Source organism: Ceratotherium simum, chromosome 18 (assembly GCF_057802395.1).
Source record: "Ceratotherium simum simum isolate JZ-2026a chromosome 18, ASM5780239v1, whole genome shotgun sequence".
NCBI lineage: Eukaryota > Metazoa > Chordata > Mammalia > Perissodactyla > Rhinocerotidae > Ceratotherium > Ceratotherium simum.
In genome coordinates this window covers 34,997,634-35,025,080 of record NC_141917.1, presented here as the reverse complement: position 1 = coordinate 35,025,080, position 27,447 = coordinate 34,997,634, and the positions used below count along the sequence as shown (strand labels likewise).

At 39.1% G+C, this 27,447-nt stretch overlaps 1 protein-coding gene across 1 annotated transcript in view; it reads right to left on the bottom strand.

Annotated features, from left to right (window-relative positions):
* GHR (growth hormone receptor) overlaps positions 1-27,447 on the bottom strand; it is a 256,156-nt gene that overhangs the window by 45,329 nt on the left and 183,380 nt on the right. Inside the window, exon 3 of the mRNA XM_014781605.2 lies at positions 24,219-24,284. Within this exon, the coding sequence (XP_014637091.1) occupies positions 24,219-24,284 (66 nt within the window). The remainder of the gene's footprint in view (positions 1-24,218; positions 24,285-27,447) is intronic.

Genomic DNA, 27,447 nt, shown 5'->3' with positions numbered 1-27,447 from the left:
GGGAAGGAAAACACTAAAACTTTTATTTATAAGTGTTGTTATAAGTGCTGTTCATTTGAAATAGGAAAAAAATTAAGGTTTACTAATACCAAACATATAGAGTCGCATGGAGCCTTCACTCACCTGTGTCAGTCACATGTCACATTTGGTATGAGAGGAATTCTGCAGGAAGAGTGGGAGGGCCACAGCTCAGAGGGGTGGTTACTAGCACCTTTAGTTGTCTCTTCATTTAATGTGTTAAAGCATTTTTTACAGGTTCCACATGGCTGATTTAATGGATAAACAGATTGTACTGATATTATGGTATTTTAACTAATCATGATGTAACAAACAAGCAGCCTAAAAGCAGTCGTGTAAAGAAATCTCACATTGAGGGTATTCTAATAATGCAAGCACAATTCAACAATAAGGAAACGGCTAAGCTGACACTTTTCTCATCCCTACATTAAGCTCTAACCAAATCTGATAGGAAATTGACTTCCAAAATGGGAAATTATCCTAAAGACTATCTGAAATATAGATCGACATTTATTATAACTATTATTTATTTTTTTGAACTTCTAACTTGGTGTATATTGTGCCCTGTTCAGATATAAGACTGAGATAGTAATTAAAACCAAATATTGAAATAAATGATACATATAGACGCATCTTTCAAATTGTTTCATAAACTGTTAAATGAGGACTCTCCCCTCTAAAAGAAGTAAACTTCTTCAAACACATTGCAAAAAGCATTTTGTTGTATTAAACGTTAAAATTAAAATATTTTGTAATTGCTTGGTTCAACTTTATCAAGACTTTAAAATTTATATTTTATATGTGTTTTATAATAAACAAAAGACGTTAGAACATTGTGCATATATATAATTTACAAATATATAAACATGTATATTATGAGTGTGTGTTCAAAAGTTATTTTACTAATGGGATACAGAATCCAAACTTCAGTGACCTATGACTGAGCATAATCCCTTTATAGACGAATGGCTAAAATGAGGCAAAAGGCTTATGTAGGAACTGCCAATGTCACTACAGAGCATCGATGTCCAAATTGTCATTCAAACTCTTTCTGTTTCTTTCTACTTTGCTTTCACACTTTTCTCAGGTTTAACTTATCAGGTGTACATTTAGGTACTCAGATCCAGGGCAGAGACCTGGGCTCCTTGTCCTCTTACAACTCTCCAAGTGCCTTCACCCTTAAAGGATTGCTCTGTTGGAAGCACAAACAAAGGTACAGGAATATTAAAGAGGAGACATCTGCCCATCAGATAAAATGCAACCATGTGCAAAGGAAGGACCCTGATATTGGAGCAGAAAGACACTACAAGATAAGCTATAGGCTTATTCCTATAATTAAATCTTTTCCAATGAACACTCATAAGCAAAAGAATTACTAAAAATGTATTCACCATTTTGAACTATACAGGAGAATGAGGAATGGCTTAAAAATAAAGGGTTATTGTGGGTATGGAGAAAATAGGCTGGCATTCCGGGGCAGGCACAAGGGGAGTTTCCCTCTCAGATGAGGGGTTTCCATGGGCCCGATGGTTTTCTTCCATGTTGGCTCCCTTGTCTTTGTAGAGATTGGCTGAGAGGCCATAACCAATGGTCTGCATAAGCTCTGCTAGAGAAGGTATGGATATGCCCTTCTTACAGGGCAGTGTTTCAAAAATGTGGTCCTGGGAGACTTGGTGTGCTCTCTACCTGGGGAGCCTGAGAAACATCCCAGCTCCTGGGCTCCACTCCAGACCTACTGAGTCAAATTCTCTGGGAGGGCCTTAGGAATCACTTTTTTTGATTCCTCCAGTTAATTTGTATACTTTTGGGTCTCAACTCTCAGGCAGAATGTGTTGTCTGCTAACCAGAAAAGGAGAAACGACAAGATCAGGGGTTCCCCTACTGGCCTGAGGTCATTAGGGCTCACATATGAAAGATAGTATTTTATTCATGTTATGAGCTTTGGTAAGATGTAAGACAACTCTGGTTCATAAAGGAAATTAAACACCAGAAACGGATACATTTAAGGAGAGATTGTAAATCTTCATCTCGAAAAGGACACTTGTTTTGGGTCTTTTGGGACGTGGCTTTGCCTACATGCGCGGGGCGATGCAGGGAGGGCAGGGCACTGGGACAGATTCAGCTAATACTGCATCAACTATATTCCAGAAACCCACACACTTAATGCTCAAGACAACCACTGAAGGCAATTAGTATTATCTCCATTTTGTAGATGGGGAACCTAAGACTCTGAGAGGTTAAACGTCTTACCTAAGTTTATTCAGCTAGTAAGAGGCAGAGGTGGGATTTGCACCAGGTCTCTGACATTCACAACCAGTGTATTTTCAACTCCCTTGTACTACTACCCTTCTGGTTCTAAAATTCAGGTTGCCACTGGGAAACAGATGAGAGAAAAAGTACAAGTATAGAGGAGACAGGAGAAAAGAGAGAAAAGCTAGTATATCTGGCAAAAAGGAAATATGTAGACATTCCCTTCAACCATTTAATAGAACTACAATAAGTTACAACAGAGGGGAGTAAAGGAATCTTTCCAAACTCATGACTTAGTACTCCTGAAGTTGTAGGTCAACAAACAGGAAATATTTATTTGGTATGAACTAGAACACAGAGTTCTTGTCTCAAGAGAAATTTTATAGGATGGTCAACAGTGACAAGTGGTCAGGTCAGCTGTTGAGTTTCACATCTTCCATGGACAGAGCAGGCTTAATGTCCCCCTGGAGCAATGGTCAACACTGATTCTAGGAGCAATAGCTCTCAATTAGGAGCCACAGCTGCTGCTTCCTATATCAACCAAGATTTCCTGGGTGGTCTCTCACCATGCCGTAATTATTAATGTAACTTTATTTATGGGCTCGGACAGTTCTTAGCACAGAGCAGCATGGTTATTATCCGCTGAGCCAATACAGCTGCATTACATTTGTTACCATGCCCATGATGCAATTTCACAAGCATAATATAACTTTTTCTCCTGTTTTGCATTGGTGTTTTGTGATCACTGAATAGGGACCAGCTGAACAAATCTGGGGTTTAGAACAAGAGGGGCAGTAGAAGGAGCTGAGGTTTTGGGACCAGTGTGCCCTGAGTTTGAATCCTTGTTTCTTTGATTTTAGAAAGTAATATCTTGTCTTGTAGTCTGAGTTTCCTCAAATAGAGTGAAATGGGAATGGCAAGAGTAATCTGATAGAATTATTGTGAGATAAGCTCTAAAAAGTGCCACCTTAATAAATGTTTATCATCTTTCACCCAGGAAATTTGGCTACCATAATTCACATACTAACATCGATTTTAATATATTTACCATGATAACGAGCTAACATTTATTGGGCACTGCCATCTGTCAGACCCTATTCTCAGAGCTTTTGGTGTATTATCTCATTCAATTCTTTTAACAAGTAATAGGAGATGGGAAAACTGGCCCAGAGATGGGAAGCACCATGCCCAGGAAGTCCTATTTCAAAGCCCATACTCTCAATATCTTTTTAACACTGCTTCCCATTATTCTAAAAGGAAAGTTCTATATCAAGAAGATGTAGAGGCAGCACAGCACAGTGATAATGAGCAAAGGTGTTTGAGTCAGGATGTCTGGGTTTGAATCTGGCTCTGCACTTAGTTGTGTGTGCCTTGAGCAAGTCACTTATTCTCCCTGCGCCTCAGTCTCCTCATCTGTTACATAAGGATAACAGTACCTACCTCATAGGATTGTTATGAGGACTACTAGTGATTTAAAATATCTAATGTGCTTAGACTGGCATTGGTAAATATGACAGAAATACTATTATGATAATAAAGTATTTTCAGGTGGTAAGTCTGACAATGAATGGCTTCCACACTGGAACTGAAAGCAATCTGTTTTTTCTTGCTCTTTTCAATGATTATAAACCCTCTTTACAATTCTGTAATGAATAATAACTTTGTTAGTGTTTGATGCACTAAAATAATATCTTACTTTCTTCTCAACACAATAACCTATTTCGGCTTCTCTGTGATGTGAACAATACTAAAACCCACTTAGATCAGTGCAATCATAGGGTAAGAACAAAAGAAGAAATAAAAACATGGTCTTTAAAAGCAGGCACTCATCAGACCAGAGACCCCATCTGACACCCTATACCCACCACACTCAGACTGTAACTTTGAAAATTTACACTGTAGCATTGTCATCATTTTTAAAGACCATGTTTTATTTTTCAAGGTTAAAAAATTCAAGTTCAGGATTTGAAAGTTTGAAAGTTCAGAATTCCCTACAGTTGTCACAACTACCTGTGATAGAAAATCTAGCACTTTCATTTCATTTGTTTGGTATAAGGAGTGGGATGTGTGCAGTATTTTACTTAATTCTTGCAGCGGGGAGCTTACCAGGTTCTAATTTTGAACTGTCCTCTGGTCGCACAAATCTTGGTTTATGATTTGTAATTTGAAAGCTGTGCATCAGCACAGCTACACAATAAAGTAGCACCCATACATTTCCTTTTCATATGATCCTAAATAAAAATAAACACAATTGAATTATGCTTCAAAAGATTTTAATATATAGCACATTTATAGAATTTAATACAGTGTCTTTTTCTTTTGTATTTTTTTTTTGCCTAATTTTTTTTTTAACCAGGAGTTTAATTCAAGAGTGAGGCACATATACTATCAGGTTTAAAACCACACTTTAAAAAATACTTGTACTGGAACATAACACTGAAGTTGAGAATATAGCAGAAGTCTTACCAAATGAAATCAGCTAATGCAACTTTCCCTTTTAATAAAAAACTACCATCTATCTTCAGTACTGATAATATCAGTCTGGAAAAAATTTCTGAGTAAACAAATTTACTGGACAGATGTGATGGGGGAATAAGTGGAAATGGAGGAGCAGAGAGGAGGACTGAAAACAGTTCAGCTTGTCACTCTAAGTATGTTCTGTCTCATTTCTCATTGCTCGAGGCTACATTATGGTCCAATTGAGAGGAAAGCTCGTCTCTTGGTCCATGTGTATCTACCAACTTGGGGTCCTGACCTGCTCCTCTCAATTCCCTACTGACAAAAGGCTACCAAGCACCAAGCTTTCTGTTTCATTCTCAACACTGCACAGGGTATCCACTCAAAACTTGGTCCAGCCTTAAGAATCTGGAGGTTTCCTAACCCCCTTGGGATTTGCAAGATGCTGGGAAGGTGATGGAAAGATTAGAGATGTGGTTGGGTGGAGATTGAAGATTGCTTGGGACCAACCCATTATAAAATAAATAGAGACTTTGTCTCTCAGATGAGAACCAGGCACACCTTAAGGGAACGTGTGAGTAGTGTGGCTTTTTTAGCATTCAATCACAGGAAGCCCAAGCCTTGTCAACATTCCTGCAAGTCTCCTAGAATCATTGTAGGCTTCCTTAATACCCCAGCAGGATGCTTTTTACTAGGATGGAGAAATCAGGCAAACTCTATTCCCATGATCTTTCCACTTTCTTCCAGCTAAGTCCCCATGGAACAGGTTAGATCAAAAGTCCAATTTATTCTAATGAGGACCTACAACCATTGAAAATCATCTTGGAGTTTACAGCCATAAGCTGACAGTGGTTACTTGCACTCATGAATTTACAATACTTGGAAAGGTGCTCAAGATAAAGGCTATGTTACCCACTTACTTGGGATATCTGATCAGAGTCCCAAAAGGACAACCACAATTATAGCAATCACAGAGAAAAGAGAGAAAGATTCATAGAGAAAGACTTCTATGTGCTATATATTATTATTGCATTCACTAATCTCACAGGTTTTATTTCCATTATCAGTACTTGATATGATTACTAAGTAATAACACATAATTTTAATCATTATGCCAGTGGTCATATATTTAAATAACTTTATCTTTAAAAGTGAGTACCTTAGGAAGTTTTAAATAAATCCCAATGATGCCATTACTGCTCAATGGACTTTTAAAACTCTTCCCTGGGAATTATCTTTCGAGTTAAATTAATTCATAAACCACATACAAAAATTAGACTATTACTTTTTGGTCCCAACCAATCTAATTTAATAATACAGTGAAAGTTTTTGGAGCAAATAGTTTCATTACCTGGAACTGGCTGGTACTGGCATTTTCCTGTCCTTGCTTGCAATTCCCCCAGGCAACTACAGATAACCGGGGTGGTGAATATAATGGAAGCATTTAAGTGTCAATGTTGCTCTCTGTAATATTATCCCCAGTAAATTTATGTGGTCTCTTATATGACTTTGAATAACATCATGGTGAAAGGAAAATAGGGACAAAGAGCCCTCAATAAATTGTAAGCACTCAGGTGCAGGGGCCATATCTTCTGTCTTCCTAACCCCTGGCCACCTAAACCATCCATTCCCTGGGTCACTTAAGATAATTTTATGCTTATAATAGGTTCTCAGTAAATACTCCCAATTCACTAGTAGGTTGAAGGTTGAAACCTACCTTTCTAATTTTTTCTTCCAGCTGAAATTTACATTTTTTAAAGGAAGGGATTCTGGTTTCTCCCCTGGATAGCTGGCTCACCACTAGTGTAAACAGGATTTTCAGAACATTCTCAGTTTTCTCAACCTGTCATATTGCTTAAAGCATATTGCTTTATAGTTCCATTCTCATGGAACTTTAATGTATTTTAGGCCTATTATTGGGCTACTTCATTTTCAAAATGAATGCAGAAATCACCCCACTCCATCCCCAGGATCATGCTTCTTGGATTTAATTATTTTAACCAGTTCTGATAAATCATTTCATCTCCTTTAGCTACTCTGGCTGTTCTTTTTGTGTACGAGGAGGTTGCTTTTCCGGAGTGGGAAATAAGGCCCAGGGAGTAGACTGTAATTTTCCAGATGTCTGTTTTCAAAAGTCTTTCAAAGAGAATCAGTCTTTTTGGCTTTGACTCCTCTTAAATGGGGTTTTATGGTTTCTGTATTACTTTGCAAATATCAAGTACTCTGTACCTTTTTACTTTGATAATTTCCCCTTTGCTGAATATTTAGCTTATTTTCCCCAGATTCATTCATTAAGGTATTTTGTTTGTTAATAATAAATTATTATTCTTTTACAAATAATCCTTATTCCATTTACAAAATTCCAAATATTTAAAAAAACATTCTGAAGGATCTCAAGTCTTGGGTTTGGTATATTTATATACTTTTCTCTTGTGTTAATGAAATGTTAACGACTTCCTACACCACATATTTTCAGAGCTGGATAGTAAAAGAAAGGAAACTAACATCATGTTCATTGGAAACTTGCATGTAAGCTTACAAAGTAGGTAGTATTTATCCTTGTTTACAGATCAACAGCTTAAGACTCAGGGGTTAAGTGACTTGTCCAAAATCCCACGGCTAGTAAGTAGCAGTGACAGAATTCAAGCTCCTGTGATTCAGAGTCAGAGCACTTCGGTAAGGCTTCTGGGAGGGCTGCTCCTTTGAGTTTCATTTTGCAAATAACTCTTCTCATCTGAGTGAAATTTTAGGAAAATCAGTTGTGCTTTCTGAACCTCTCAGACAGAAAAGATTATCATCACTGATTCTAGGAACAAGAAATATTGATCAGGTTTAAGGGACAAGATCTTATGGGCTGAAGGTATTGCAGGTTGTCATAGTTGGTTGAAGATGCTACAAAATAAGCAAAGTGATACAACCCAAATCTGCAGGCAGTTGCCATACAAGCTGCCAGTCAGGTACAACATATGTTTCTATTTATTTCTATTTCTCCTCTTCCTCTGCCGCCTCACTCAGAAGTGGTAAGGGAGTAGGATAAGACAGGCTAAGTGAAATCTCAGCTTTCCGACGTTTATTAACAAAGAAAAGTGAGGAGTCCCTGTTCTGAGGCTTGGGGTAAACAGAGCAATAAGGCTATAGGAAAAGCCAGGAACAGAGATGAAGTCAGGAAGACAGATTATTTTCCCTTTCACCCTCCAAAACACATACACAAACTCCTTGCACTGCCGGCCATACCCCTCTTCACCGGAGAAAATAACCCGAGAGCCTGCTTACATGACGGAGATTCTCTGCCACCCTGTTTCACTGTTTGGAGCAACCGACAGTTTCCTCTCCTTTGAGAGTAAACCTCAGAACTCCTAACGATGTACTGAGTCCTAGAACACTTACAAGAAATGTGCACATCTTTGTCACACCTGATCCTTGTAAAGGTGAGAGTGTAAATATAAATATTCCCATTTTTGAAAAGAAAGAAACAGGCTTCAAGAGATCCATGGCATTCACATGGTGTAGCAGGTACTCTAGGCCAGGTTTTCTGACTACGCTCTTTCTATTTCTTCCTATTTCTTGTTGGTGGAAATCTCTGGTCTCTAAAGAATTAAAAAAAAATTTTTTAATTGTGATCAACTTTACAGACAGTGAAAAGTACAAATTGAAGTTTACATTTCAATGAATTGACAAATGCCCACTGTTGTCAATACCCCAATCAAGATATGGAACATCATCCTCTATAATTTATGGTAGCATAAAATCTAGGAACACCAGACAAGTCTATTAAAGACTTGTCTATAAAGACAAGTCTATTATTCAGAGAAATAAATAAAACTTTTTATTAAAAAAATTCAAAGTAAAAGCTTTAAAAGCCATATTCAGGGAAATAAAACTTTAGGCACTTGATATACTGATGTCAGGTCCTTTTGCCCAGAGGGAAGGGGGAAAAGCAAGCTAGAGGGCTGATTTTTCTAAGCTAGCTTCTTGTGATTTCATTCATTCTCTGCTCTGCATTACACTTTCGTATGAGGCTTGTAGGAACATGTGAAAATTAAAGGCATCAGATTTTCCCTACATTTTTACTTTGGCTCTTGATTTTATTGTACTATTGATATCATACTACAAAGCTCCCAGCTGCTGTTGGCTAATTAGTCTTATTCATACTGAAAAAGAACCATAATCCCATCTTAAACTTTGCACAGCGCAGCTCAATGTTTTCTACTCAAACGGTTCTCAACCATAATGTTATAATTATACCATTTTCTCAGCAGCATCACCCACATACTATGATTACAGGCAAAGCTAAGGCTATGTTTATAGTGTACTAAAGAGGATGGAATTGTTTCATTTTAAGTGATTCATTTACCTCCTCTGTTGGTAACAGAAATGCGTGGTAATGGAAGAGTCATGGTCTTAATATGCTTCTCTGAACAACAATTTCAGATACCAAGAAGCCAAAGAAGAAAATAAAATCCTCAAACCCCCACATGAGAAAGTATGGGAGACATGATTCCCGGTCTGGTAACCATAATGACTCCTAATTTGAAAATCTAGGTTGGGCAAGCTAACAGAGGCTAGCCTGCTGGGGGCCACTATGAGGTCTCTGGACACCCTCACTTGATTTGGCTTGCTGCACCTCAAGTCAGTCTGCGGGACTAACATTGTGGCAATATTTTCTATTTAGGATCTAAGCCTATAGGATAATGACTCATCCAAGCACAAGGAACTTCTGTCCTGTGAGACCATTCATTTCTTTAAAACATATTTCATTCATATCCACTATGGACCAGTTCTAGGTACCAAGTACACAGCAAGGAACAAAGCAGAAATGTCCGTTCTCATGGAACTTGAATGTATTTTAGGCCTGCCTTTTGCTTACTTACTTGGGTGAATAAAAAGAAAGCTTTTACTTTTATTATGGGTAATATAGACTGACAAAATACTAGCTTGTGTGCCAAAAGCTCACCCAATCAGCTACAGTCTGAAAGTCACCATTTTCCTCACATATGGGCATGGACCCAGTCTGGCAACGAGAGGAATGAGGAATGAGTGGAACATGTTGGGGTTCCATTTGCTGGGTTCATTTGTAATCAGCTATGAGACAGCACCTGCCTGCTCTCTGACACTGATAGTGGCAGACACAGACACTTCATTTCCAGTGCACTTCGCACTTGCTTGCACAAAGCCTCTGGGTTAAAACGTTTCGTAAAACCTTGACATTCTTTGACTGGTCATGCTCCTTTAGGTGCAGGAAGAATAGAAGATAACATTGTGGGAAACCATAAGGGATGACTTGGTGGCAAGACATGTCTAGGTACATGTCTTGTGGTTGTATTTTAGGAATTATTTCTTGAGTGTATGGTGTTTCTTTTTCTTTTTAGAGTAAGCCAGGTTACGAACTAATTTGATAGCTTTTAGGATGACAAGCAGATGCATATGGTGCAAATGATTCCTCTCCTTGGATCTGAGACATCCAAGAGCTGAGCCTAGGGCTCCTAGAAGTCAGTCAGCAACACTAAGGGAACAGAATAGTCTTTGAAACGAAATTCTGTTATTATTGGTTATCATTTGGATTTCCTCTTATTTATGTGAGCTTGAATGACTATGCTATCTGTAGTGCTCTCAGTCTCTAAGCCCCTGACCTAGGACAGCAGGGCAGAGGTAAGTGGAGAGAAAGCAGGCCACATGGCATGGACAAGGGCAGGGGTGGCCATATTTCAAATATTCTCTGCAGGTTTGTAAATGGCAAGACTTCAAATTGTGGCTTTAAGAGCAGATAGCTAGAAAGTAGAATAAGAAAAAGCCTACATTTAGAAAACTGCAACTAACTGGTTCCCTCTTCTCTCCTCTCTCTCTCTTTTTGGTTTGTGAAAGCCTATTGGTTATGTTTCTTTTTTTCTTGTTTTAGGAGTGGTAAGAGGCTAATCCAAGGGGGCAGAGTGTAAATGCCCCATGGCCACATCATCTTGGAGTCTCTACTGGGACACAGTAGTATTCACTATAATGTGATTTCAGTTCTACGATATTGCTTGCACCAACGTTAGACTTACAGCGGAGTTTGTGTGCAAGCAAACATCATCATGCTAGATAACAGCAGCAACAAATCTTCGGCCCAAATTGAGCTCAAATATGAGCTAGAGCCATAGCTTTAAATTCTAGCCAAGTCATTTATTTTTCCTTGCCACTTGAAAACAAGGATGTCTTTCAGCATCAACACTTCAGGACCACACACTTCAGCACAACTCATTCAATGCCTAGTTAGCTAGAACTCAAACATTTTCTGGTTTTCCCATAGCAATTCTCTAAACTAATGTGTTCAAGTAAGGTCGTTTCCCACTTTTCAGAGATAAAACTCTGATCACCAGTAAAGCTAATTTCATGGTTTCCACTGGGGATGTGAATTGTCTTTACTTGGGGATGGGGGTTGAGACTGTTTATGAGGGATTACTCTATTTTTATTATGGAATTTGCAAATATACACAAAAATAGAGAACATGGTTTAATGAACCACTACATGTTCCTCACCCAGCTTCAACAATTATCAGCATTACATAAATCCTGTTTTGCACACTTCCCTTTTTTTTAATCATCTGCTTTCACCCATAACTACCCACATATGTATCTGTAAAAGCTAAGGACTCTCTGTTTTTAAAAACAATACCAATATCACACCTAACAAATTAATAATGATCACTTAATATTATCCAATGTCCAGTCCTTGCTCAAATTTCCAAAAGTATCTCAAAAAATGTCTTTTGACAATGTATTTGTTTGCAAAATAGGCCCACACAATGTCTCTTAAGTCCCTTCAAATCCATGACATTTCATCCTCTTATTTTCATTTTATCATTTTTTTTGGTCGAAGATAATTTCCTTTAGCGTATTGCATTCTTAAAGCATTATTTAAAATGTTCCTCTATCCCTGTTATTCCCTATAAACTGGCAATAAGACCTAGAGGCTTAATTTGATTCAGTTCAACTCTCATGAAAATAATTCATCATGGGTGGTACTGTGAACTCCTGTATCAGGGTCATATAATATCATATGATGATAAGATTGGTCTGGGTTAAAAGTGTTGTCAGCTTGATTTACCCGGAATAAACTACACCTAAATATATTATCATTCACTGATGATCTTGCCTACATCCACTATATAATTAGGGGTTCTAAACTGGTGATTTCTCTAGTCCTACCATTTCACCTGCATTTATTAGCTAGAATATGTCTATATAAAAAAGAAAACAATTTTCCTTCACCAACTATTCAGTTACCCTGAAATGCAATTCATACAAAAATTCAAGGTAATGGCTTGACTATTTCTCTTGATGTATCAATTTTTAAAATAACGAGTAGATGCTCCAGTAACCTCCAAAGGTGACCATTTTTTAAAAAGTACCATTATGAACTTACTGATGAATCATGTTTTGATGCCATTTTTAAGGGATTGGAACTATAGGAATAGAAACGATGAAGTCATTTCTCCCTTTTCAGCTATTCTGGGCTGTTTTCAGAAAAAAAGCACATTGTGTAATCTTGGCTACAAGACCCCTTCCATTCCTTTTTCTCCAGTCTATCACCCTAATATTTTACCAGGCCCCCCCTATGAAAATGGCTGAAGTCATGACTAGAGACTAGACGACATCTAAAAATCCATGCACATATACAAAGCCTCTAGGGAAATCCCTGTGAGTATTTAATGAAGGATTCACTCATACAGTACAGACATCTACAATCTAAATATTTGAACACTGTGGTAGACTCACATGGTAGATGCACACCATGCCCACATTACTGGGTGTAGTTGTAGAAGTGCCACAGTCACTAGCAACCTGTGCTCCTTCAAACACTAGTGGCCACTGAGGTAGCAATAGATAATACGTTGAAAAGAACTTCCCTGGTCAACTATTTTTAGGAAGTGTTGTGATTCTTTTCTTTCTCTTGGATATTCATAATGCACCTAAACAGATGCAATAAAGTGGTACTAAGTGGTTCTGCAATAAAGAAGCCTGTTTAACTTTGCATGTTCCAGCATTTTCCCAAGCACTGGAGAAATGGTAGGCTAATACATTAAAGTCAGAATTCTTTGCAGGAGTTTGAGAAGAATCATTGGTGGAGGGGATTTTTTTTTTTTTAAATACATATATATAGTGGGTTAAATTGTAACCCTCAAAGATATGCCCAGGTCCTAACTCTTGGTACCTCTGGATGTGACCTCGGTTGGAAAAAGATCTTTGCAGATGTAATTAAGCTAAGGATCTCAAGATGAGATTATCCTGGATTAGGGCTCTAAATTCAATGATGGATGTCCTTATAAGAGACAAAAAAGGAGAACAGACAAGAGACACGGGGGAAAGTTCACATGAAGATGGAGATAGAGATGGGTGTGTTACATCTACAAACCAAGGAATACCAAGGATTGCTGGCAGTTACCAGAAGCAGAAGAGAGGCACAGAACACATTCTCTCTCAGCACCTCCGGAAGGAATCAACACTGATGACACCTTGATTTTCGACTTTCGGTGTCCATAATTGTGAGAGAATAAATTGCTATTGTTTTAAGCCACTGGTTTTATGGTAATTTGTTACAGCAGCCCTAGGAAACTAACACAATATGCCTAAGCTCCATCAATGGAGATTGATTCAGTAGATCTGAAGTAGATATCTGGCATTTGTGTTCATTGAAAATGTCCACAGATGATTCTATGGGCATGCCCACCACAAACCACCACTTTAGGATCTTGGGAGTTGAAGCGTTGGTTACCTGCTTATATTGACATTTTACTAGGATTTTAGGCTCCTGCTATGGCTCTGGATGCAACAACGAAGCCTCCTGCTCTTTATCTTCAGGTGTCTGTTTTTCAGAGAAAGTAGTCCCAAGGAAAAGATTTTTGAGTCATTCCTTAAGAAGTACACCAAAACTGGTTACTTATTACAGGTGGTGATGAGGGTCAAGGCTATGAGAATAGGAGGAGGGAATTACGGGCTAAAAGCAGAGAGAGGGAAATCAGCTTTTGTCAAATTAGTCAGACAGATCTCACTTGAAGGGAATTCTCATTTTGTAGCCTGAACAAGGCCGAGCTTCCTTTCATTTGGTAACTTGAGAAATCTTAGTCTCCTATGACTAATAGGAGAGTAATCCTTCTAATTCACTTCTAATCCTCTGAACTCAGTTTCCTTCTTTCCATCAGCTACCTGAGAAGGCTGCTTCTTTCATCCCAGATTCTATTCATCCGAAAGCATTTTCTTTCTTTTCCTAATTGTTCTCTTTTTAGCAGCCTAGCTTCCCTGGGTATCTTTTTGATGTACGTCTTCCCTCTCAGTCTTTGGTTTTTCCAAGAGGAGTGGGGGATGTCTCTCTAGTCCTGTCAATAACTGATGACTAACAAATAAGGCACCTGCTCTCATAAATACCTCAGCAAGGAGAAGTTTACAAGGCAAGAAGGAGCTGGTGTACACTACTTTGGTTTTCTGGTTTGACAACTTCTCACATTGAGGCTGGCTATACCCTACGAGGTTATTTACTCATGGTTTACCCAAGATTATTCAGTCAAAAATTAAGTTTTTAGGAAGGTACCAAAGAAAAATTTGACTTAATTAAAAATCGACACAGGAAAGGCAGGGTATTTAGAGTGGAGTGTATGGGGAGATAGAGGGCAGAGATAGTGAGGAAGGGATGAAACGGTGTAGGAATATTTCCTCCTCATTATGTACCATCGAGCTCCTGATCCACTGTGCAGAGCCAGCCAAGTTCACCTGCAGCACGAGTCAAAGAGGTCATCATAGGCTAAGCCTGGGTACTTAACTACTAGTTAATATATTATTTGCTGCTGCTATTAAATTTGATCTGGGATGCCTCCTTATAGCTGAACATCTGAAGCAAAAGCAAATTTTAAGTTAGGGACTCCAGGGACCTATAAATGGATACATATAAAAGAATCCTACTGATAAAACAGTACATGATTATTGTCAAATGACTCATCTAGGGAGTGAATGTCCTAAAAGTTCAGAGTAAAGAGCTTGGGGCTGAGTTTAGTCCTGTACGGGGTAAAGTTGCCCTTTGGAAAAGTAGAAAAAGTTTGTTTTCATGCCACAACTTTTGGCTATCTGTACAGCCTCATCTTTTCTACACCTAAAGACAGTCTTTTTCAGGGGAAGGAGAAAGAAAAGGGAACAACATTCTACTAGGTGCCAAGCACTGTGATACACATCTTACCTAATCCTGCCTAAGGGCAGCCCTGAGGCAAGACTGTGAAGCAATTAAGCCAGCATCCAGGCTGCCCTTCCTCCCTCTTGCCTACTACCAATTTGTTTGGGTGTCTGTCTTTCTTGGCCTGGTGCCCATATCTCATCCTCTGGCCACCTGGAGTTTCTACGATCTAGAAAGGACGATACCACATGTACAGAAGGCACTTGAGTTCAGCCCAAAAGATGCACAACTTCAAAAGCTTTTGGAATTCAGAAAAATAAGTGCTTCAGTTGCAGTAAGGATGCTATCCAGGTGTCTCTCCATTTCCCTAGGGTTTGCCTGGCAGGAGCTTCAAGGTGGCAGGTGCACAAAGCCATATGTGCTGACAACACAGAACACAGATGGGCTCTCCTGCAAATATTTGCTTTCACATTAGTCCACATTTGGAGTTTTAAAATTCTATTTATTAAGGAATGTGAAGAGAGAAAAAAGAAGAGGTAAAGGCTGCTTTTCCATGACACGTGAAAAATCAAAAGATAACCTGTGGCAGATAAGACATGATCTACTTGAGAACACCTCAAGGACTCATGAAGGCCATTCATCTGAATTGTAATGTCTATTATGATATTGTGAGGTTTTAGATTTATGAGTCTTTTCCAGTGCACAATTTCCTAACAGGAGAGTCTTCTGTCTTTATACTTCAGCATGAAATCAGTGGCCTCAGTCAGTTTACGAAAAATCTAGAAATCTGCAAAGTCAAGTCTGCCCTCATACTGGAGCCGTGTGTTATAGTGACCATTACTCTTCATAAAGTAATATTATTTGATAATAATGACCCATCTCAGACCGTGTAGTTGCAAATTATTGCCCATTCCATCTATCACCAAGCATTTACAGATGCTCAGCTTTCATTTGATGGTGTACCTTTAATAATAATAATTAATAACAATAAATGTACATGACCACACTGATTAGCAGATACTGTTAGTCTTACTTTACAATACAGTGTATTTCAGAAGAGTTGACTGTCAAGTAAATTCATAAAGGTAATCCTATAGTCTCATTAATGTCAGTTACCAAATTGAAGATAATTTTCTCCAGGAGACTAAAAGACAACAACCGACACAAACATGATGACTAGCTCCGTAAAATACTTTATTCCAGAAATAATCTCTTTTCTGTTTATAACAGAGGTTGGCATATTTTTTCTTAAAGGGCCAGATAGTAAATATTTTAGGCTTGCAGACCTATAGTCTATGTTTCATCTACTCAATTCTGCCATTGTACCCCAAAAGCAGCAATAGACAATCTCAAACAAATAGGCATAGCTGTGTTGCAATAAAACTTTATTTACAAAAACAACCATCTGGTCTGAGGACTATAGTTTGCCAACTCTTGGTTTAAATAATTGTTGACCTTAAAAAAAAAAAGTAGCTTATTTTGTATTCTGTATTGTGAATTACATGTAAATCAATTTCCTAATATCACATTTTTAAAAGCACTTTGAAAGTTGTAAAAACTCTTTTCTGAGTGATAAGTTTTTTATTTAGTAATTAACCACCTCTTGATTTATTTTGGGCTTAAATATATGTTATCTCATATTGCATATATTTGCCATGAGGCACACTATTACTTGAACTACTACTTAATGGTACCTATGTTTGAATTCCATAAATCTTTCCATAAATGCGATGTATAGTCTGCCTTCTCAGTGTATAGATTAATTTGTATCAAAATCAGGGCACACCTATATAATGAATTCAAGTTTTTTCCTCAATGCACATGTATACATTATCTGAAAAAACTGTTCATCACAAGCAGGAGCTGGTATGGACAGAGGCCTTTCTGGAATGACAATCAGGGGTCCTCTCCCTAGAAAGGCTCCTGTGTACAGAAGACAGAGTTCTCTTGAGAGCACTAATTACAGAGTTGGTTTCAAAGCTGTAGAACTCAGCAGCAAATAAGAAGGCTGCAGGCTAGAAGAACTCAAAGGTCACAACCAACTTTGGGATGCTTTAACTTTCTAGAGTCACTAAGAAGTGTTCACCACCCACTGGGTCCCCAGCGTGAAAGAATGTGTGTCTTGGATTTCATCCTTGAAAAATATGTGTTATGCTTTGGAAGAGAAACCATACTAGGAATCGGTATATAGAGTACACACAGGCCCATTGGAGATTTTAGGGAGATGCTTAATCATCCTTCTCAGACTTTAAAAAAAAAAATGTACTTACTTCTAAGATCAAGGATTTTAGAGGCCTATGACCACAGATTTCTAACTATTTTCTTATTGTTTGGGTTCCAGAAGAAATAGAAGACCTTGATATATGTTAACAACCAAAAGGGACCTGCAGGTACTTGAGGAGGCTGACCCTGAGCTATGGCTCATTCTCCATTCCAGAGGTTTCACTAACACTGGCCTAAGCACACACACACAGAGGAACGTCTCTTGTAAACTAAGTGGTAAATATCTACTTACCACTGATTATGGCTCAGCAAACTGCTGGAAGTTGAAGGAGGATAAAAAAGTTAAAAGACCTAATATCTATCTTACAAAGAATCCCTATCTCCCAACAAGTACATGTGCATGTAGGGCAGCGTGTAATAAAGCACAAACACTGGGAAACTAATGGCAGGCGTTATCAGGGTATTTCAGGCTGGGAAAAAAGTCACTGTCAAGTCCATATTTTGAGATAAGTGAACATTATTGTTTGAATTATCAATAATATGCATTATCTACATTTTGTTTTGCGTATCTAGGGAGAGATAGAAAGCATTGCACTGACAGTATCTTCTTTATTCTCTTGTTGGTCTGTTAAGAGACTTTGGAAAGATGTTTTCTCTGTACCCTGTTTCTTCTTGTGTAAAGTGCATGATTCTACCTGCCTTCCTCCTATTTCAGAGAAGCAAGGAAGGGGGATAAATAGTATCCGTAGGATGCTTGGCATTATCTGGAGATTAGTGCTGTATGTGAGTCAGGAAGGGCTTACCACTAGTTTGGGTGCAAGAGAGAGCCAACATAAACACTATTTCCTTAAAAGGGATCATAATAATCTGTGTTTACTTAGTGAATCATTTACTGAATCATTTATAAACAGTAGACTGTCAAGAATTCAATGTCAGCTTCAATGTCAGAACCCAAAGTCAGCGCTTCTCTCTAATGCATGTCCAAGGCTCAAGTTCTTTGTAACAAATAAATGCTGCACATTCTCTCTAAGACACTGTCCCTGCACAGACACACTTCCCTTAGGTTGTGCTTATTTTAGCCGTATTGTCAGCTAATAAGCCCTTAAGGTTGAAAATAGCTGATGAAAAAGAATGCATAAAGCTGAGAGGGTCGTTCAGCTGTTAATGGGGGCAGTGATGAGTCACAGGCAGGAGTGGGGCTACTATCCCTTCAGCAGCTGAAGTGCCAACAAGATACCACAGTGATGACATAGAGATGTTCTGTAATATACCCCAAGGCTGCAGCATGACACTAGTCCCATGCCTGAAGTTAAGATTCTGTAGAAGGCTTCTGGGAACGATTATAAGTATTCATAACTCAGCAATGGACAAGAGAAATTTCTCCCCCTAAATATCTTTATCCCTCCCCTTTCATAAATGACTGCTTAAGGGCATAGAGGTACTCTGTGGTAGCCAAAGAGTAATTAAGACATTGGGGAAAACCTGGCTTCCATTTTTTTGCATTTTGTGTATTTGTGTGTGAAAAATCCAACTATTCATTAAGCACTTGGTGAATGCCAGGTACTTACCAGGTATTGCAGGATACAAGAATGTATAAGATATAGCCCCTATCTTTAAAGATAGTACAGTCTATTAAGAGGTAATAGAAAGCACACAAAAGTGTCCAATAGGTTAAAACAAATGACACAATGATATTAACGTCCAAAATAGAGTTGAGTATGGGCAGCTTCACACAGTTCAATCTAATACTTGTTGGAATAAAATAAGAGCCATGAGAGACTACAATAAACACTATGGGCTGAGATACCATTGTAACTACTTTAAATATATCAACACCTGTAATTCTCAGAACACCTTTATGAGGTAGGTACTATTAGCATTTCTATTTTAGGGATAAAAAACAAAACAAAACCAAGGTACAGAGAGGTTATAAAACTTAGGTTGGATCACGCAGGGGGTAAGCAGTGGAACTGGCACTTAAACTGAAGTTGTCTCGCTCCAGAGGCTGAATTCTTCAAGTACTGTGCTATATACTTTCTCTCAAGAGGGAGAAAGAAAAGGCTATAGAGATTGCAACGTGGAAGTAGGCATTCTCTTGGGGGAACTGGGAAAAGCTTTGTGGATGAAGTGATATTTGAAATATGCCTTAAAGACAAAATCCATGAAAAGTTGTTCCTGACTGGTAGGTAGGGAGAGGAAATTTCTGGTGAAGGGGGTCAATACAAATGGATATAATATAATGAAGCAGGAATGCAGGGGATGTAAACATGGGTATACACAGGACACAAGGGAGATAAGGCTAGAAAAGCACATAGAATCTATGTTGTGGAATTTCTTGAACGCCAGGGAGATGAATTTATTCATAATTTAGTAAACAGCAGGGAGCTACTGAAGTTGATTGGGCAGAGGAATCACTGGATCAGAGGTAGGCAGGAAGAATGAATCGGGAAGCAGAGAGTAGGATGGCTTGGAATAGGGAAAAATAGAAGGTAGAGAAGAAAAATTAGGAGGCTAGGACAGGAGTCTAGCTAAGGACATATAATAAGGACCTGAACAAGCAAGATGATGGCTGCTATGTTAAATTTTTGCCTCATAAAAGTGTTTTGTATTGAAAAGTGAAAGTAACTCATGATTGTGAAGGAAGTTGTTTGTGAACTTATGAAAAATTTAAGCAGTTCATATGCTGTGCCCATCTAATATATTTTGGAATCCTTTCAAAACTTAACTCTGACCTTAGTCATTGATATTTATGTTCAGAATGCCTGTTTTCATAAAATCTTGGACTCATTTATGCTCCAAAGGGCAGCCAGTGAAACTTCAATATTTTTCTCCAGTTGGATATTCATTTTATTTTGAGGTGGAAATGCCATTGATCATAAAATTCACACTTTTATAGTAATATGGCATAAATTAAGTGAAAAGGAATGACTTTAAAAAAAGAGAGGAAAAATCCCCCTCAGAAAGATGTGCAATCATCTAAAAATTTCTCTATGTGTTTAATAAGTCTTATGTATTTGGCCCAAATGATCGTCAATTCCTCTACCAATAACCAACTATGAGAAATAAAATTATTGAAACACAAAGAATGTGGAACCACAGCACCCTAACCAAGGCGTCTGCCTTCTTCAGGAGTACTAAAAATGTTTCGCTTTTCTCTAAAAGATTCTAACCATCGTCATTACTCTCCCCAGCGACAAAAAGCAGCTTTCTTTGTGGTAAGTTTGTATCATTACTGCTTTAAAGTATAACAAAGATATCTGTATATCTCTTTAAACTGTAAACTCCCTCAATAGCCTTCTTATCCTGAATGTGGGTTTTAACTCATATTTATGCCTTTGCATAGGTAAGTATGCTGCTACCCATGTGTGTGAGCTGAAAGGTCTTCATGGGATTATTAAGCAAAAATAGCTCTTTCGTTCCAAAAAAATATTTCTTAAGAATCTACTCTGTGGAAGGTATGTTAGCATGAGCCCATTAACACACAAACACCCATTCTCACGGTTTATGCCTTTTTACCACACAGAGAGTAAAGCATTGAGGGCTTAGAAAATGGGACAGATACTTTTTGGTAAGGGAGAAGGAAGAGAAGATTAGAGCAAGGGGTGATTCTTTAGGTGGTGCATTGCATGGGTTAATCTTAGTTGGTCTGGTTTGACTGCATGCTTTTCTCCCAAGTTACTGATGCTTAGCAATGCTGTGTATGAACCGTGTTAATTAAAGATAAATGATGTACTGTAGTCATGGGTCCCACTGTTGTTTCAGGGCAGGATGTATCAGCCTGTCAAAGCTACTTAGATATAATTAGATTTATGATTTGCACCTAAATTCAGTGGAACCGGGGGTGGGGGTGGGTGGGTGGGGGCTTATGGTTAAGGTTGGCCACATGGCTAGAATGTGCCTACATGACCAGCTCACTATAGGAAACCCCATCATGAGCAGACTTTGGGCTTCCTGGTACCGAGGTGCTTGGCAGGCACATGGGTAGTGGTTCCAGACCTGGAGACAAAGTGCATCCTGACTGAGCAGCGGTAGACAAAGGGGTCTGCACTTGAGCTCTCAGACCCTGGTGAATGCATACCCCCCTCTTCTACTGTTGCTGTACAGCATCCTTTGCCTGAAAGCTGTCCTGTGAGTATAAAACATTTGATTCCTATGAGTCCTTTCAGCAATGGAACACTTAAGGTGATTAATGTGTAATTAACATGAGTGAGGAGATCTCATCCTCCATGAATGGCACTGGTGAGCCAAGAGGCTCCATGATTACAAGGGGTGCTGGTGGGAATTGCTAAGTGTGGAGAAGGGTGGGTAACCAGGGAGCTATTAAGAATACTTCCAATTAATTAATTCATTTGCAACAGCATTTATTACTTACCATGTTCAAGGTATCATTTTATGTACTGTGAGTTATACAACTCCGAATAAGACACAGCTGTTCATAATCCAGATGGGTAGATAAGAGAAATATGCAAGTAACTATACTCCAAAGCAGTATTTAATATATTCCTTAAGAGTAGAATGAAATAGCATGACCTTTTACATAGATGAGCACAGAAAAGGGAGGGATTGCTTCAGGCCAAGGGTAAAAGTGTTTTGGCTGAACCTTTAAGTATGGGAGGGATTTATATTTACAGAATGCTGGGTGAGGTGGAAGGAGGATAGTTCCAGAAGATGGGATGACATGAGCAAAGTCCCAGATGAAGGGAAGCACAGTGTTCCTGGGGAGCAGTGAGTAGTCTAGACCTACAAGCTGGGGTGAGATGACAATGGTGGATTTCAGTGTCTTGGGATAGGTTTGCAGTTTAAAATTTAGGCAGCAGGGAGGGTACTAAAGATAGTTAAGGTTATTTAGAGCAGAGGGATATGCTGGGTTCTTAAAATTGTTACTGAAAGGAAGATGGATACAAAGAAGGAGAGACAGGTTTGGGGTGGAAGGAGAGAGGAAGAAGACAGTGCTCAGGGGTTATTGCACTAGTCCAAGGATAAAGTAGAGGTGGCCTGGAGCGGGTAGTGGCACTTACTTATGTTTGGTTAGTTCTGTCTAGGACTTGCTCAGAGAGGGCTTTTATTGTTTTCTTCTATGGGGTTTGCTTTGAATCTGAGAATTTAGAAAAGTGCACATAGGAAATGTGTAAATTATAACTGTGTATTTACAGGACATTTCACGTTGAACACTAGCTTTTCATGTAAAATGATCTCCTTAGGGAGAATATGAGCTCCCTGATGTCAGGACAACATCTTACTCATCTCTTTCTCCTCCAGCGTGCAGACCTCAGCGCTGGGCGCACAGCACAAAGTTAACATTTGTGATACAGACAGTGTACACGGTGATACAGTGAGGTGATGTGAGCACTAAGGTCTGTCACATCTCAATGAGATGCTCAGATGACAAATATGGTCACACGTCTAAGCACGTGCACTGTGGTAGATGCCCACTGATACAGATACATCCATTGACATGGGCTGCTTTATCCAATCAGTTCTGGGCCAGAGGGCAGGTAACTTTTGGTAAAGAGAAGCTGGAAGGATAGGATTCTTCCTTGTGTGGGGAGGTCAGTGTCTGTGTGATATACCACAGATGAAGGATAATTAGCGAGTATTCTTACTTATCACAAAAAACAGAAAATCAACGTACACCAAATGACTGGCAGGAATTTCTTTAACACATCCACCATATCCAGAGGTTATATTTTAACAAGGCCCAACAATTAGACTCCTCAGACCTATGACCTGACAAAGAAAATGGCTTGGGCAAATCATACTACTATTTTGGAGGAAAGTGGAGTGCCGTGTATTGTGCGTGTGTGTCTGTGCATGTGTGGGGAGGGTTCCAATGTGGAAGGGAGCATGCACTGTTAGTAAAACATTCTTAACTGATTCCTTCTCATTTCCTTACAGAAAGTAACAATAAGTCACATCATTGGCTGTGTGAAGGCTTTGGAATATACTGGCTGGGATAACCCAACATAACCAAACAACAGCCCCTATTTCAACCCCTTGCCTTAATTAGGGAGCAGATTAACATGTCAGATGCTTCTAAAACAGGAGAGTTGTAAAGGGCTTGTAGTCTGGCACAACTGACAAGTAGATGACATTTGTTAAAAACAGCACCAACTCTCCCTTTGAGTCACCTCCAAAGAAATGATGTTTGCATCTCACATTAGAAATGTACTCTGCAATTTAGTCACAAAATCCAAATTATGGTTTCATGAGACCAGAATTACCAATGAAACAGCAATGGATTAAACTCAGGTACACAGTCGTCCCTTCCTTTACTGTATAATGTGGACTCTAGCATATACTTCAACTGATGAAAAAAAATCCATCCCTGGAACTTTATTAAAGGTACCTATTATGTGATCAGGATTTTTTTAAGGTAATATGAGGGATTTAGAAGAAGCATAAAACATGGGCTTTGCCTTAAAGCTCAATATAACTAATTAATTCACAAAGTCCACACAACTCATTGAGTTCTGTGCTGCTGCTAACATATACACTAAGATGTCGTGAGGTAAATGCTATCACGGAGCAGTGGACAGAGTTCCACGGAAGCACAGAAGCACAAGTCTTTGGGCCTGAGGATCTGAAGGAGCTTCCCCACAGAGTTGATGCTTGAATTCAGTCTTGGGGATGAAGAGGAGATTGTCAGAGGACAAGAGGGGGATGCACAAAGGCATTTTAAGGAGAAGAGTTAGCCCAAGTGAAGGCAGAATTTTGGAGCATAAGGCGATTTGGTTGAAGGGACAAGTTTAACTATCTGTCAGTGTGATCCCTAGTCAAAAAAAAAAATCTCAGAATCATAATGATGATATAATTCAGGACTTGTAAAAAGAGGCAGGTTCCTAAATTCAATAACTGATTGTTTGTCCACAATAAATTATTTCATCTTTTTTTTCTTCTCATTAATTTGGCCTTGCTTAACCTCTATGGATAAGCAAATTAGAGAAATAAAGTAGCAGCCTAGCAGAGAAATTGAAAAAGAAATTCTGAAAAAAAATTTTTTGCTTGCTTTTGCAATTTCAATCAGTCATTCATCCAGTTACCATATCCCAAATAAAATAGAGAAAGGACAGTAGCTTGAATTACAGTAAAGCATGGACAATATTGACAAAGGCAGAAAAAGGACTGAAATTCTTACTTGTCCCTAGGCCTGGATTAACTCTTTGCAGACTCTGGGATGCTCTGCCAAGGGTAGCTGGTGTGGCTGGAACAGAAAGCAAAGAAAACCATTAGTCATCCCCATAAAAATGGTCTGATGTGACCCTGTTACAATCTCACTTGCAAATGACAAAATGTGACCTGGCCCAAACTCACAAGAATTCTCTCCCTCTGTTTCTTTCTTTATTTCCAAAATAAAAATTGCACCTGCCCTCTAAAAAGAACTCACAAAGAGCAGAGCAAATGAAAATCTTCTGGTCTTAGTCATCTCTGGTCTCATGCCTAGACACAGTCAAGAACAATGAAAAAAACGCCTTCCTACACCATTTGAGTCCAAACTTGAGTCTTGCTTGTGAAAACAAGGAGGAACATAAATTCCTTTTAAAAACAGTATTAAAAATGATTCAGTCAAAAAAGTTTATTCTTAGAAATAAACATGTGAGCAATCCTGGGACTGGGGAAGGAATGAGGGGAAGTGAAAAGCCGGACAAGGGGAACACAGAACTTAATGATGTGAGACGGGCAATGAGTCATCTAGTATAAAAGCAGTTATTATTTTATTGATAATAGCATTAGGTTGTATTAAAAACAGGAAAAATGGAAAATGATCAATGTAGCTGTCATTGAACTGTTGAACTGAGTTGCTTTGCAAGCATCTTAGCTACAAAAGTAAGTAAGTGTTATCTGGGCTTGGTGGAGAAGGGGGTTTCTCCAGATCATGTCAGATCATGTTATCTCCAGGTTATTCTTAGAGAGGCAGCACGGTCCAGGACCACAACAACCAGTGAGCATTACCTCAAGCAGTGAAACTGCTGATGCTTTTGGTCCTCAATAGAAACCCACAACAATAATGCTAAGAAATCTTTCTTTGATATGAAAAAAGGAAGAGGAAGAAAATGAAGATGCACGGGCAGTGAGCTGACCCACTTCCACCTCCCTGAATTTCAGAGCTGGGCGAATCCTGTCTGCTTGTCCTGATCCACTTTTCGATGTCCTTTTTCACTAACTCCTCCCACCTAGCTAACCAGTAGGAAGCAGCTGTTGGGTTTGGTGTCCATAACATAGAACCCAACAGATGACGCTAAGATCCTCTTGTTAAACACTGCAGACTGCTAACCCTTGTAAGTTTTTTCAGACTGGACCTATCAGGCAGAGTAGTTTTCCAAGTGAAGTTAGGCTTTGGTGAATTAATATTTTAAGTTCTGTATGACTATTAGTTCTGCGAGTGTTTTTTATTCTCTCTCTAAATTTTAAAATTAACTTCATCTGTAGAAGCTCATTTACTCCCAAATGCAATAAAGAATTATGACAAAAAACAAACAGAATACACATTTTACTAGAGTGGATTATGTACTACACATTGATTTTAACGTAACCAGAAAGGAAAATTGCATTTTATGAAAATCCTCTAAAATCTACCCACTGCTTTGAAATCCTAAGTTTTTATTCTTACCGTGATCTAGACCCCCACCCTCCATTTCCTTGCTACAAATCAGAGAACACTTTGTTTTATTACCCCTTGCCCTAAATTGGGCACTACAACATTCCAAGTGTGAATGATCTGTTTCACGGACAACTATGTACGCCTTGAGAAAGCTTTGATAGCTCAAAGGAAGAGAGAAATTAAGCCAACCATGGGATGGCACACAATCTTGTGTGTTATTTTGGTCAAAATTATCCAGCAAGTTTGTCTCAATTTTCAGCTTGAAACTGAGAGCACTAACGGACACCAGTTTCCAGGCTCAGATCAGCAGTAAAGTTGATGAATTTCTCCAGTATGATGACTGAAATGGAATGTGGGGGTCAGTTACGAGGCCCAAGGGAGCGCGCAGAGCCAAACCTCAGGCCCGGAAATGCTTGGGGAGCCCTGGCCACCCTTGACTCTTCACAGACCAGGGTTTGCTTTCCTTGCAGACAGACATCTGGTGCTTTCCTCTTTATCATGTCAGGACTTGGTAACATTTTCTTGAAGCAAAAAGCCTTATTCAGCTAACACCCTCCGCAATATGTGATGAATCAAGACATAAAAGGAACAAATGGCATCTTTGAGGAAGAACCACAGATTTATGCCAGTGCCCAGAGGGTGGTGGTTACAAAAGTAAAGCACAGTGAACAAAACTGTGCGATCTTAGCCAATGCAGGGGTCAGGCTTAGTTGTCAGTTTTAGTGGCAAAGCTGTCCTTAATGTCTAGAAGTGCTGAGCGATAGGGGAAAACAAATAAAGGGTGACAATAAGCAGAGAATCATGACTCCAGTATATTTATACAGGGGCTTTAAATGCTGGCATTATAAAATGAATTGGCTATAGCCCCTGGCTTCCGTGAGCCCACAGCTTCCGGGCAGGAATCTATACAGGAAGGAGTGGTTGAGCATTGGAGGAGTAATGGAGGGCTGTTAACAAGTCTGGACAAGCTTCCTGGGGAAGGTGACTCCTTCAGACGGGTGCTGAATGTGGGATGAACAAGCAATGAAGAGGAAGAGAAAGGGCAGTTGGAGCCAAGGGAACCACTGCAAAGGCAAGAGGTAAGACACAGCCTGGGTAAGTAAAGAGCTGTGATCTGTCGGGAGTAGGTGGAGCACAGCTGAGATGGGGTGTGTTGAGTTGGGGAGAAGTCAGGGGCACACTGGGGATGGTCTTTCCAAAGAGCTTAATTTTGATTCTGTGAACACTGGAGAACTACTGCTTTGCAGTGCCCTGAGGCAGAGCTCCTCATGGTTGACCTGCCTGAGAACTAACTGCAATCTAACCTTTCCTATTATGTCCAACCTCATACTCAACTTCCCAACTACGGCCTGTATCTGGACCTTGGTTTCTCTGTCTGTAAAATGGGGACAGTAACAGTATCTAAAAACGTAAGGTTTAAATCAGTTAGTACATGCACTATACTAAATATACAATATAATCAGTCCTTAGTAAATATTAAATATTCTTATTGTTATTGTCACTGTTATTATTGGTAGCCACTACCCGGAAAGCAAGGGCGCGTCTTTTCTCACAGATAACTTGACAATATTTTTACACAAGACTTCATGCACTTAGGGCTTTGCACATTTAAGGACAGGATGCTGTCCTAAGCCAGCAAGAGCCCCACTATTTAGGTCTACTCGTGCAGGCTATATGTAAGCAGTGGGACTCCGGGGAAGTGATATCAGTGGGTTGGGGATAGGAATCAGCCTGAGACTAACATGCAGTCAGTTCCAGTTCTTGT